The sequence below is a fragment of the Accipiter gentilis genome, unplaced genomic scaffold (assembly GCF_929443795.1).
Source record: "Accipiter gentilis unplaced genomic scaffold, bAccGen1.1, whole genome shotgun sequence".
In the NCBI taxonomy this organism is placed as follows: domain Eukaryota; kingdom Metazoa; phylum Chordata; class Aves; order Accipitriformes; family Accipitridae; genus Astur; species Astur gentilis.
In genome coordinates, this window is record NW_026060910.1 from 230950 (window position 1) to 244812 (window position 13863).

At 48.2% G+C, this 13863-nt stretch overlaps 1 protein-coding gene across 1 annotated transcript; it reads left to right on the plus strand.

The window, feature by feature from the left end:
* Positions 1–6878: 6878 nt before the first annotated feature.
* LOC126037092 (electroneutral sodium bicarbonate exchanger 1-like) lies at positions 6879–13288 on the plus strand. The gene is made up of 9 exons (XM_049797310.1): positions 6879–7259; positions 7988–8101; positions 8440–8601; positions 9214–9464; positions 10293–10362; positions 10906–11079; positions 11179–11316; positions 12417–12521; positions 12792–13288. Exons 1-8 carry the CDS (start codon positions 7038–7040, stop codon positions 12420–12422), a joined length of 1137 nt encoding a protein of 378 aa, XP_049653267.1. The 5' UTR covers positions 6879–7037; the 3' UTR covers positions 12423–12521; positions 12792–13288.
* The last annotated feature ends 575 nt before the right edge of the window (positions 13289–13863 follow it).

A 13863-nucleotide genomic window follows, 5' to 3' on the forward strand; every position in this document is an offset into this window, starting at 1 on the left:
ATTACCATGATTCCTGTACTTTGTTGCGTCCTTTCTGCCTGTAAAAGAACATGATGCACTACCATTGGTGGGTCTTTGTGATCACCTGTCAATCTAAGATAATTTAGCACAAATCAGTCTTTGGCCAATCGTTCCTCTGGGAGTAAGCCCTGGGTTCCCCCTTTTTGTTTTTGCAGCATGTTCTTTTAGGGTTTGGTTGGCCCATTCGACAATAGCCTGTCCTGTGGGAAGATGTGGAATACCGGTACCGTGGTGAATTCCCCACAAATTACAAAATCGAGCAAATCGTGTAGAACCATAGGCTGGGCCGTTGTCCATCTTAATTTCTTGAGGCACACCCAGTACTGCAAAAGAAGCGTGAAGATGTCATTCAATATGTAAGGCCTTTTCTCCAGTTCGTGCCGTGGCCCACATGGCAGCAGGATAGGTATCAATACACACATGCACAGAATGCTTTGCACCAAACCACATGACATGGGTGAAATCCATTTGCCACAACTGCAATGGCAAAAGACCTCGTCGGTTAACCCCACAGCCCAAGCCGAGCCCTTCCTTTTGACAATCAGGGCATGCTTTAACGATACCTTGGGCATCAGTAAGTGGTAAGTCAAATTGCTTTGCTAACATCCTAGCGGGTTGGTGCAAGAACGCATGCGATTGCCATGCTTTGTTGAAAACGATTCCCTGGAGGAGGCTCCCGTGGCGCTGCAACCAATTGGTCAGCTCTGTCATTTCCCGTTTCTCATCTGCACAGTGTTCTCATACCCAAGAGTTCTACCAGAGGGGTCATATTGCCATTAGTGATACCGCAAAGATTCCGCACCCACTGGATATCTCCCACAAGCTTCTGGACATCATGTAACATTGAAATTTCTCATGTTATTTGAACCTTCTGAGGTTTAACATTGCTAGCATTTATGTGCCACCCCAAATACTTCCAAGGTGCTGCCTTTTGCACCTTTTCAGGAGTGATTATTACTCCGCGATGGCTTAAGATGTCCTGCAATTGAGTTAAAATCTCATCCTGTGGCAAGTTACTGAGGTAACTGCTTTCTTACAGGCTCTGATGCCCAGGCCACATACACCTGACGCATCGTGGGGGAATTGCGCATTCATTGCGGTAACACGACCCAATGGTATCTCTTATAGGGTTCTGCCTTGTTAATCGATGGTACCGAAAAGGCGAACCGTTCAGCGCCATCTGGGTGCAATCTTTTAGATTTATAATTAACAAATCCCATTCTTCTGGAAGCATAACTGGAGATGGCAAACCTGGCTGCAGGGCTCCCATACTGTGCATCACCACATTCACAGCTCTGAGATCATGTAACAGTCTCCGCTTCCCACTTTTCTTGGGAATGGTAAATATTGATGTATTCCATGGACTAGTAGAAGGAACAACTTGTCCCGCTCTCAACTGGTCCTCAACTAACCCTTGTATTTTTAGTAGCCTTTCAGAATTTAGCAGCTACTGATCAATCCAAACAGGTTCATCTGTTTTCCAGTTAATTTTCAGAATCGGCTACCCCTCAGTGACCGCTCCTAAAAAGGATGCGTCACTAACATTGCCTTCATTTGGCTCAATAAATCATGGCCTACGAGGCCAAACAATTCAGTTGGGGTAGTCATGACATACGGACACGTCGTAATGTGTTCACCATCGGGGAACACAAATGTAATTGGTAGCTGACTTACTAAGGTGGCTTGTGTGCCCCCTATCCCTGCAATACCAAAGTTTGGATTGATCGATGGCCATGATGGAGGCCAAATGCATTGTGAAATAATCATAACATCAGCACCTGTATTGATTGTCATCGGTTTCTTGACAACAACTCCATCGGGCCCTTCCAATTGCACTACCTTTTCTGGTTTACCTCTTGTTGTGTCCATGGCAAAGTATACCTGCGGTTTCCCTGGGGAGCCGAATCCACCATCTCCACGTTGTACTTCACCTGGGTTCGGAACACACGACCTGAATGGAACTAATTGTGCTATTCTGGTACCTTTAGGAATAGAAACAGGAAGGATTAAAACATGAATCATAATTTTCACAGTCCCACAATAATCTGCATCAATAAGCCCTGGGAGCACCAGAATTCCTTCTAGAGCTGTTGAAGATTGCCCCATTAAAAATGCACTAAGTCCAAACCCCAATGGTCCCTTTATGTTGACTGCGGTTTCCACATCCACTCTGGAGCTTCCTGCGGTGGCGGATCTGGTGGTTGCGAGGCTGCCTGAGGGCTGGCAGCTCAAGCCCCTTGCATTCGTGTCGCCGCGCGAGGGGCCTTCGCGGTCGGTGTAAAGTTTCCCTTCTTCCTGTATTCTTGGTGGTATGGTTATCTTTCTTACACTTGTTGCAGCACTTACTGTTAACAGTACCTGTACATTTGCTCCTAATGTGTCCACGTTTGCCACAGTTAGAACACTTGACCAAGGGTGTCTTACTGGCCTTGTGTTTCTTTGTAGCTCCTTGGAGAGCTGTGGCAGCATAGGCTACTTTCTGTGAGTCCACTGATCGATCCGTGTATTCTATCATATCAACGATGTCTGCATTTTTCGGCAAATTACACAATGCTTTGCGTGTCTTTTCAGTAGCATTTTCAAAAGCGAGTATTTTGAACGTGTTTTCTTTCATGCCCTCGTTCATGTCAGGGTGGTCATAAATTGTATTCTCCTGTTTCACCTGGGTAAAAGCATGGCTGTACATATTGTCTGGTACGGTAAGAAAAGCTTGATACGCCAAGATCTGTGATAGATGATGAACCTCAGTGACACATTGTAACTGAGCGTTCCCTGATGCGAAGGGTCCAGCACCCATCGGCATCTGCATGGTTACTCCCCATAGGGGATCTGTTTGTTGTCGTGATGTTGCTTGTTCCCTATCACAGAGCTTCTCCCACTGCCAGAAAAACACTAACATTCGGGCGGGTGTCAAAATCAACTGTGCTAGCTGTTTAATATCTTGAGGTATCAGCGTATCAGCAGAAAAAATGAATTGCAGTATTTGGTGAGTTAACGCAGATTTGATTCCGTACTGACTCACAGCATTCCTTAATTTCTCAATGACCTTCCAGTCAAACACCTCCCATTTTTTCTGTCCATTTGATGCAATAACTTGGGAATGCTTAGAGCATAGTCCCTTCTATAATGGCATCTGTTATTACACCCCTCCAATGTCTCTGCCTTTCTTCTGCAGCGGCTATTACAGGCGGCTCCGCGTCTGTCACGGGTGCGGTTGGTTTCCCCGTCTCTTTTCCCCATTTCCTTTAACAATTCTAACATTGTCTCTTTTTGTTCTATTATCAGAGTAGCCAAGTCCTTGTTTGCATTATTTGAATCAGGGTGTATGCTAGGTATAATTTGTTCATGTTGAACGGTGGTATCTGAGGGCTGGTTTTTCGTAGGCAGATTTTTACTCACTCCCTGATTCTGTAGGGTTTCCTTTAATCGTACGGTTAGGGAGGCTTGGGAACTGTCGGATGGCCGATTAATATCGGCAGTCCCAGGGAGTGGAGCAGAAGTCAAGGGCACGAGAGTAGGCGAACAAGCTCCAAAAAGTCTCTCTCGCTGCATTATGTTTTTCTCCCCGCTTTTCCCTTTCGCTTGCGGTTGGAGAGAGAGAGCAGCAAAAGCAGACGCAGACGCTTTACGATCTGCTTTCATTTCTTAGAGTTGTCTTAATCAATTTCCATAAAGTTACAAGATCTTTAACTTCTTTAGACCCGTCACTAATTTCGTCCCATAGGGAGGTTCCGATAGCATTCCAGGTACTAAGCTCAGAAGCTGTACCCACACTAATTGAAAGGTTTCTGTCCTTGCTTCATTAGTTTTTTAGCTGATTTATCATCATCAGTTACCATATCCCATAATACGTCTCCTAATCTACGCCATTCACTCTCCTTAAATAATAAATCCGGATTCTTAAAGCATCCCTTAACGCGACCCAGCGCGACTAACCCCGAAATTTGCTTAATGCAGTTTACTCCCCGCTTTTCTAAAAAGCACTGTAATAATTTTAGGGCTACCTCTTGATCCATTGCCGGCCGGCTTCTTGATACTCCTGGGTGCTACCTTGATTAAGGCACCTCGGTTAAAAAGTCTTTGCAGCCTTTTTCCAGTAGCCCTCACTGACGGCGAACCCCTTTTGGACGGTCCAGGCACGAGAGTTAACACACCAACCAAGACGATCAGCGTTCGGTTAATCTTTTGCCCCCCGGTCGCTGCTACCGGTGCTTCTCAGTGTCCGTCGCTCCAATTCCCCTTTCTTCGGTCCCCGTTCGGGCGCCATTTGTTGGAGCGGCGGAGGAATGCACATAAGTCGACCCAATATGAGTGATAGAAGTGATTCAACTTTATTTGCACGGATAGCTCATATTTATACAGTTTGCGATAATTATGCCTACTAGTCCTAATATGATTGGTACATTGCTAATGTTTATTCATTACTAAAACACACCCACTTGTGGTTGGCAGCTACGCGTGTTCAGTAACTTTCTCATGAGAACTTCTTCAAAAGTTACTTGTGAAGTTATGCCAAGGTCACACCGTCCCTGTCTTTCTCCTGATAACAGCGAGACCAGCTGTTGTTTTCCTCCCAATATCAGTAAAGCCAGCTATTTTCAGCCAAGGCCTAGTCTTGTTGCTCAAACTGACATTCTTTCACACAGAACTCTGCTCGCACAACTTTTCCACAGGCCCATGTCCTTTTTCAGCAAGCCACTTCCCAACAAAAGGTATTCCTAGAAAAAGTTTCCCGTTTATAAAGCAGGAGTTTGTTGGGGCTGAATTACAGTTCCTTTGTAACTGAATTGGGTCAATATTCCGAAAAAGGGGAATATGTTTATTTTTGAAACAGGTCAATACTTGCATGTGTTGTGCTGGCAAGGAGGAGGCTTCTTAAATGTAGAACTTGTTAAATTTAAAAGCACACCTCCACTCTCCATAGTATTGCTTCTATGTTAATTCAGGGTTAAGATATTCGTTCACTTCAGTTTCTGTGAATCTGTTAGGGCAGCGTGCTCTAAGGTGATGGGAGGGAGCAGGGGGAAGAAGGGGAGGAGGAAAAGCAAAATATCTGGAACCTGCTCTTCCATGACTCCTGCAAACTGTAATGTTATTTTTTTTTCCCAAGCCTGAAAACTGTACTTGGCGGTGGGATTGTGGCTATCTTGTTAATATTCTTCCTTCCTTTCTTGTTTTGGCCTCTCCAGGAAGCGATTCGAGTAATCCTTGGAAATCTTGATGATTTACATCCATTTTCTACAGACCACTATCTTTCTGTGTACCCTTTCTTTCCTACTTGTAAAAGAAAAGGTCCAATGACTTGTATCTGTTGGGCATTGCTTAATTTGACATTCCTGCCTAGTAGTGCGCAGATCTTTAGCTGGAGTACGACTCCTCTGAGCTTCGCAGTTTTACATTAGCTGAAGATCCTCCTCAGTTGTTGCCTTCACCAGAGAACTGATGTATGTAAAAAGAATGTTTTGCAGTGTTTTCAGATGGCCACCCCTGCGTTCCAAATCAGATTTAGCCAGAGAAAACGAACGTGCATATATAAAGTCCCAGGAAGCCCACGTAATGCGATTGCAAGGAAAGCTAGTGCGTTGTTTCAAAAGGTTAATAAAACGTAAAGCGCTCCTTACAGGCGCAGCAGCCTTGGCCCTCTAGTAGAGAAGACCGCAGTAGTTTTCTTGTAAGGTACATTAGGATTAAGTATTGTAGTTGCTGTAGTGTAAAGGGTTACGGAGAAGTTACTCTCCTGAGGCTGTTGTTGCAGAGAAAAGTAAGTTAGTGGAAGGAGAAGCCTTTTCAGTCCTAAGGTGCGTCAGTTTGTGAATCGGATCAGGCCCTTCGGCATCATCTCCTCCCGTGATTCCGAGTGCCCAGGAGTAATGAACACCCGCGTGTTTCCGCCTCCAAGGCATCCCCTTCCAGTCTCGGCAGACTGCGTTATTGCCACCCCTGGTCCTAGCAGGCAAGAACGAGATCATCCTCTTTCTCTGTCAGAAGCTGGTAGGTATGAGAGCAACTTATTCCTGTTGCTGCCAGGAAGAGAAAGTAGCCCAGAGCATCGTCAGACAGGAGGCACCCAAACAAAGGAAGCCTCGTTGTTGGTTTGCTTCGCTAAAGTGCAGCCAGTTTTGCCTGCGTGCTTGAGGAGGGTTTGATTCACGAGCTTGTATTTCTGGAACTGGGAAGTCCATCCACCTGCTCAGGCAGCACCGGGCCCTGCGGAGAACTGCAAGCTCAGAGGCCTGGCGTGAGGAGTTGTCCTGCAGTCTGTGTGTCGGGCTCCTCGCTGTAGCATACCTCTTAGTTAATCGCCAGCTGTGGGAGTCCTTGAAGCCAAACTCAAACGAACAATTTCATCCCTTAAAGGAACTGACTGTGTCATCTAGGCAAATCTTGGGCTTCATCTCTGGTCCTCAGGATGCAAATGGAGTAAAAGTATTCATGTTATCTGTTTCTTCCTGAGGTCAGAGGCACGTAAGAAGGCTGCTGCCTGGCGTCACCCATTCGTGCATGCATGAGCTCCTAGGTGTGCGAACTGCACCCCCAGGAAGGAACGTCTGTAACTGTGGCGTTTGTCATGTCAGTTATCTTTTGTTCTCCCATTTTGAGGAGGACCGTGAAGTGAATGTAATGATGCTAGTCCTGTGAATCCTAGTCCTTTTCAGGTTTAAAAATAATTTTTAAAAGAATTACTTTTTAGTTAGGAAAGCTGATGAGGTTTTCTTCACAGGGTTGGGAGAGCCTGGCATGTTGTTTTTTGCGGGAAGATGTCAGGACTGAAGCCAGATGCAGTTAAGGAAACACAGTGCTATGAATGCAAGCAACTGATGGAAGAGTGTCACCTGGATGAGTGTTTCTTGTAATGTGTTACTAGCGTATGGTGTCTCCTCACATCTCATTTCTCCGCTGTGTAGTTCGATGTGTCACTTGTTCAGCTGCTGCTGCTCATTAAATATAAATCTCCATTGGCAGGAGCAGTTACAGGGTCGTGGATCTTGGACCAAGATCCTCAAAACCCCCTAGCTATGCGAGGTTTCCCTGCCGCACGTGCACTGCCTTTGTGTCCTGACGCTCTGTTTCTCCAGAAATGTCAGTATTTGCGTGGGGAGTTTCAAGGACCTGCCTGTGGACGCGACGGCCCCTACACCCCTGATGTATTCTTCTGGTGCTGCATCCTCTTCTTCGCCACCTTTGCCCTGTCAAGCTTCTTGAAGAAGTTTAAAACCAGCCGCTACTTTCCAACCAGAGTAAGTAGAAGGAGGTGGCCAGTGTCCATCTCCGCACTCGTTTCCCAAAATGGCTTTCCTGGAGCACTAAGCAGTATTTGCCCTGCCTTGGTCAAGCTGGGAAATGTTGGCCTTGCAGGCCAAGCTCTCCAAGAGCTTGGATGTCCCACACTCATTTCCATGAGTGCAAAATCATCGTAGCGTTTCCCACCTGCCTCGTGACCTGCCCCAGATTGAAGATTTTTGGGGTTTGATTTTTTTTTATTTTTTTTCTTCTCCTCAGGTAGTAGGAAGTCAGGTTTCCCAAAGTTTTGGGGGTTGGGGTTTTCGGTTTGTTTTTTTTCCCCTACCTTCTGCGCATTATGTGCTCGAGTGGAAAGTAGATTCGAATGAGGAGCTTCCTTTTGAGGACTAAAGGATGCCTCAGTGCCTTGTTGCCATTGTAGCTGTGAGTGTAGCTGTAGTGGCAGACATGTGTTTTCTTATTTTTAATATTATTATTATTATTTTTAGATTTTGACTTAAACCAACCCTTGTTGGCCTAGTTAAGCTTTTTTTTATTGTCTGACCCCAGATCTCACAGGGACAAACACAGCAGCAGTATCTAAGCAAGGGATCAGGCTGCATGTGCTCAGAGGGGTGGTGGGATTTGGTTAAGCAGCCTTAATGTTGTGGATGTCTGCAACTCTTGCATCTCACCTTACGGCCCTGTTTGCCATGCCCCTCTCACCTCTGGTTTCTCGCCCCAGGTACGGTCCACAGTGAGCGACTTTGCTGTTTTCCTCACCATCGTCATCATGGTGCTCCTTGACTTTGTGGTTGGGATCCCATCGCCGAAGCTCCAGGTCCCCCATGCGTTCAAGGTAACGGGGTGTTTTGGCACGTGGGGGTGCCACAAGGTGATGCCGGGGCAGGGCAGGGCTGAGTCTGGAGGAGATGCTGGTGGTGTGACCATCTCCTCTTCCACCTCCAAGTGCCTTGCTTCCTCCTGGAAACGAGAAGATGGCCCCAAAACTAGATACCTACAGGGGAAGTATCTAGAGCTGCTTGCAAGGAGGAGACTGGCACTGCTGAAGCCCCCGGGAGAGGGGGACATGAAGCCAGGGCTGGGAGGTGCTCTGACGCAAGGAGGGAGGGGAAAATGAAAGCCAGTGGAGTGCCTGGGCTGGGAGACAATGCTGATGTGTGGGCTTTGTTGCAGCCTACCAGAGACGATCGCGGGTGGTTCATCAACCCCATAGGACCCAACCCTTGGTGGACGGTGTTGGCTGCGCTCGTCCCAGCTCTGCTCTGCACCATCTTGATATTCATGGACCAGCAGATCAGTGCCGTTATTGTGAACAGGAAGGAGCACAAGCTGAAGGTAAGGGCCTGCGAGAGATGACTCCAGCCCCTTCTGGGCTGCAGGTCTGGGGGGAAGCTCTTATTCCCGATGCTTTCTGAAGGCATTGGTTTGGGACAAGGTCAGGCTGCGTGGCAGGATGCTCTCCTGGATTAACGATGATGCAGGGAGCAAGTGACAGGGCAGTTCAGATGAGCAACCTTTTGGAGGAGCAAATTAATCTTGGAGCAATAGAGAACTGCGTTTTTGTTTTAAAATGGCAGCAGCAGCAGGTGTGGGGAATGAATTGTTTTGATGCGCTGCCAGGGATAACTCAGAGTCACACCTTCCTTGCAAGTGGTACAGTTTTCTTTGTGAGTGGAAAAAATGGTTTGGTGCTTTTGGGTTGTGGCTTGTTGTTTTTTGGAGAAGTATTTAATGCACAAGCTCTGCATATCCATTGTGTCTGAACTCCTGCCAGATTTTCATGCCAGGTGCTTGTGCAAAGCCTGCGTACACCCTTGCTTGTTTCCATTTCTTGTTTTGAATTCTGAAGAAGTTGACTTGTGCTCGAGCAGGGTTTGAGTCTGACTTGCGACGTTATCCTTGCTCTTGTGCTATGGGATGCTCTGTTTCTTGTTTTCCTGCCTGCAGAAAGGATGCGGGTACCACCTGGACCTTTTTGTGGTGGCCGTGATGCTCGGGGTGTGCTCTGTGATGGGGCTGCCCTGGTTTGTGGCTGCGACCGTCCTGTCCATCACCCACGTGAATAGCCTCAAAGTAGAGTCTGACTGCTCAGCTCCAGGAGAACAACCCAAGTTTCTGGGGATACGAGAGCAGAGAGTCACTGGCTTGCTGATCTTTGTGCTCATGGGCTGCTCTGTCTTCTTCACTTCCGTGTTAAAGGTGAGAGGAAAATGCAAACCACCCAACAACCGTGAGCTTGTTGGAGGTTACAGAAAAACAGTCCCCTCTCTGCAGGCCTGAGTAGTTAGTTGTGGAGCGGAGGAGGAGGAGGTGGTCCCAACCCTTGGGGCTTGACCAACGGTGGGAACCAGCCTCGGTTAGGTTTTGCAGCCCTTCAGGCCCCCATTTGGTGTGCTCGAGGCGAGCAAGCAACGCAACTGCTTGAATTTTTGGGTGTCTTTCAGGCCCACCCATGTTTATGGGTTACAGTTGACCATATTCAGACGAGCACATCTGCTCTGTTTCAAACAGGCAGCCCTTTAGTGGCTGCAATTTGCTCCCCAAATGCCGTGGAGCAGCCGTTCCCAGGAGCTAAACACACTGAGGTCATCCCTGTGGGCTTCCTTGCACGTTCCTCCCACAAAGTAATCTCGTCTCTAGGCTAAAAGGAGGCCTGTGGCCTTTGCCTGTTGCCCCAAGAATAGGCAGAAGTGTTTCTTCTACCGCCAGAGAATGCGGCATAGGGTAGCACGGGTGAAATCGCCTATTTTCCTCCAACCTTTCTGGAAAATAGGATTATTCTGAGGAGAGATAACTCCCAAGTTCAGCCTAAAGCAGAGCCTTAGCTCACTCGTGCGCACAAAATGGCAAAACAATGGTTAATATCTGACCCATCTCTAAGCCTGAATGGAAGCTGGAAAGCTTCAAGCAATTTTAGGCAGTGCCTGTGGAAGAGGGTGGTAATACTGAAAATGCAATACAGAAAAAGAAACGATTGCATTCTTTCTTTTTTTTTCTTCCCCCCCCCCCCCCCCCCCCCCCCCCCCGTTTATACCAATGCCTGTGCTTTATGGCGTCTTTCTCTACATGGGTGTGTCATCGCTCAGAAGAATTCAGGTACAGACTCTTTTACAGCGTGCAGCATGTCGGCTCCCTGGTATTTTGTCTCTGTAGCAGCAGGGAAAAAAGCAGTGGCATGGGAAAAACTTCTCGCAGAGCAAGCAATGAAACTCTTTTGTGTAAGAAAGAGATTGGTGGAGGCACAGGAGGTAGATAGGGCTGGGAGGACCAGGCAAGTTCAGCGCTCTCTGTTGCAGGGTTTAGGGCAGGTCAGTGTTTGGTTACGTGAAAAGCGGGGGAATTTGGTGCAAAGGGAAGGCAGTTTCTACCACTGGTGGAAATCCTCGCGGGGGGATTCAGTGGGCCGAGAAATGCTAATAATGGAATGGCATGGAATAGTTGCCGTTTGGTGGGCAGCTCTCAGGGGCAAGCCGGTTGCTAGATGGAGCGAAGGGAAAATGGGTGCTGCTCCCAGGAGGAATGCGGTGGGATCCAGGAGTTCTGATGGCAAGCGAGATGCTGCAAAGTGCCTCCACGTCTCGAGAGGGCCAGCAACTTGCCGCAGTCCCAAGGTGGCAACCTTTCCCTTTTATTTCGCAGTTCTTTGATCGCTTGAAGCTGTTTTGGATGCCAGCGAAACACCAGCCGGATTTCATCTACCTGCGGCACGTGCCCTTGCGAAAGGTGCATTTCTTCACGGCGATCCAGCTGACCTGCCTCGTCCTGCTCTGGACCATCAAGGTGTCCCGTGCCGCCATCATCTTTCCCATGATGGTAAGAGCTGCCACCGCTCGGCAGCGGGGTGTTTGCAGCGTTGTTGTGAGAGGTGGCATCGTCTCTGAGCTCACCGCATCTTCCCTCTTATTCGTGAAGGTTTTGGCTCTCGTATTTGTCCGGAAAGCGATGGATTTCTGCTTCTCAAAGCGAGAGCTCAGCTTTCTGGATGACCTTATGCCAGAAAGGAAGAAGAAGTTGGACGATGCCAGAAATGAAGCTGGAGAAGAAGAAGAGGTAAGGCTTGCTGTGTCCTCGGGGCTGGACATCTCCGTGTGTCTGTGAGATTGCCTGTTTCTCTTACAGCTTGTCTGGAAATGTTGGGGGAAGATCAGCACTCAATCGAAATAGATCCCAATAGCCTGTAACTTTTGTAACCTTTGTTTCCTCAAGTAGCAGTGAGCTGAACGCTTGAATACAGGTGTAATTTTTAAAACGAGTCGTTTTTCACAAAGGTCATTATCATTATGATGATTATTATTAGATGCTGCTGCGGCTGCTGCTGCTGGCAAGACTTGCTCATAATCATGTTTTGAACACACAGTCCCCCTGCCCCGAAATCTTTGGAGTGAACGGTTTCTCCCCTGCTGCACTAATACCTATAGCTGCCGAGGGGCAGAAGCGGAGGGCAGACTGCTAAGTTTGTGCTGGGCATTCAGCTTATCTCCACTTTGATCAAAGACAGAGAACGTGATTTGTCCCTTTTTTACATCAGGAGTCCAGGAGGGCCATGGAAGCTGCTGCTGCTGCAAGTTCAGTTCAGCTGAACGTGGGGAAGACCAGTAACGTGGATATCCCAAAGCAAAGCAGTGACGGGTAAAGCCCCACCAAGCGCCAGGACCCCCGGCAAGATTAGCTTGATGGTGTTTGGCAGAGTTTTCTCCACTTGCCTCTTTGTGGGGCATCCCACAGAAACCAGCAGGCAGCTTGGTGGGAAAATCGAATTCGGGGGCAGGGCTGCAGGAAGTGATTGCAAGGCTCTGACCGCAAGCAGAGTGGCTGCAGCACTCGCGTTTGATCCCCAGACCTTGCCTCATCGGTGCTTTTACGGTAGCTGGAGATCCTCATACTTAACACATGAGGAGTTGCAGGCGTGATCTGTACCAGCAGTGGCTTAGGAACCCGGACCGGGGCTAAGCCCCAGCAAGAGCCTTTGCACAGAGCTGTTGCTCTGCAGCTCCCCGGCTTGCCTCCCAAAACTCCTCATCCAGCAAAACCTCCCACGCTTATGCGGAGCTTTGATTCTCGGGGCTCCGCTGTTCCTCTTGCTGATGCTAATGCCCTTGGTGGCATCAGTTCCCATAATCACGGATTGCTATGTAAAATATTTATTGCAGGACTGATCCTTCTGAGATTGTTATCCTGGATGAAATGTCACAAACGACCATATGGAAGGCTCTCACTTTGAAGACAGAAACCCTTTGAATCCAGGGAGGAAAAAGGTAAAGGATTGCATGTGATCGTGACCGTGCTCCTCAGCAAGCGACAGCGCACACCTACGCTTTTCCCACGCTTTGGCCGGCAAGGCTGAGCAAACGGCCTGTCCCTGGGAACAGGCAGTGAGGACCGTGGCATGCAAACCAGCTCCTCTCTGCTGGGGTGGTCCCCCAAACAGGGCTGAATCAGCAGCAGCTGGCAGGTCTTCCACTGATGATGCTCTCCCTCTTTTTCTCTTCCCTTCGCCTTTCCCCACTCCCACTTTTCACGTTTAGGAATCTTGACTTTGAAGGAGAGGAGTGAGAGCGTGACTCGGGGATGTGCCAACACAGACAGAGGGAGAAAGTGCTTTGTTTCAGTTGGAGGATTCCCATTAAAGCCATGCGGATGTTTTCAGTTATCCTTGGTGTGCTTCAGGCATTCAGTATCTCTAGACCAGCAAGCTGAGGTGAACGTCACAGTCAAGGGGAGTTTGGTGGTGTTCAGTCTGTGTGAGTACGTGCGTGTGGGGGTGTGGGTTTGTAGTGGTAGAGGGACTGCTATGGCTTTATCATTCAGTGCTCTTCTTTTAATACCTAATTCCTCCTCTTTTTTTTTTCTCTTTTTTTCAAATGTAAACTGGGAATGTCCAAAATAATTTTCTGTTATATTTGATGCATTCTCCACTTTCTTCTTGATCACAACCGGGTTTTTGGTCTGGTTTGGGGTCCTGGCTTTAATTCACTCTTATGTCTCTTACTGGTACGAGAGGGATGCCCTCTGCGGCAGGGCAGCATAGAGAGCGTCCAAGCAGTTGGCCTAAGGTGAAAGAAAAGCATTTGCTCCCTGCGCTCCAGTTTTACCTCTCTTGGTTGGTTTGGTTTGGGGTTTGTTTTTTTTGCTTTGGCTCTGCCATCAGCCTGGGAGCTGCAAAATGCAGAACTGCCACCTTCTTGTCCCCTGGCTGTAAACTGCATCTAAGGGAGCACTTCAGGTATTTGATTTTGCATACACCGTATCGTCACAGGAGCGGCCAGATGAGACCTGGGGCTCTGTGTCCCTGGGCTGTTCCCTCTGTTGTTTCTCCACTTTCCTTCTGTATTGGATCTGGCTGAGTTGGAGTTCCTTTACCCCACAGCAGCCCTCGTAGTGCTGTGCTCTGTACTGGTAGCTAGAAAGCTGTTGATAACACAGCAGTGTTTTGGCCATGGCAGACAGCCAGAGCACACCCAGACACCCAGACATCCAGGCGTCTTCCACATGGAGGCCACTTCCCACCTCGGCTGGCCAACGCAACGCGCTGCCTACCTTCTTCAAGGACGTCAGCAGTTTGATGCTGACAAAGCCCATCTTGTTCTTCTGGACATG

Bases quoted from the DNA above. Each gene is read 5' to 3' on its own strand.
- LOC126037092 (XM_049797310.1), top strand. From the start codon at position 7,038: ATGCGAGGTTTCCCTGCCGCACGTGCACTGCCTTTGTGTCCTGACGCT. The intron at 7,260-7,987 runs GTAAGTAGAAGG...TTCTCGCCCCAG, and splicing joins GCCGCTACTTTCCAACCAGA to GTACGGTCCACAGTGAGCGA. The intron at 8,102-8,439 runs GTAACGGGGTGT...GCTTTGTTGCAG, and splicing joins AGGTCCCCCATGCGTTCAAG to CCTACCAGAGACGATCGCGG.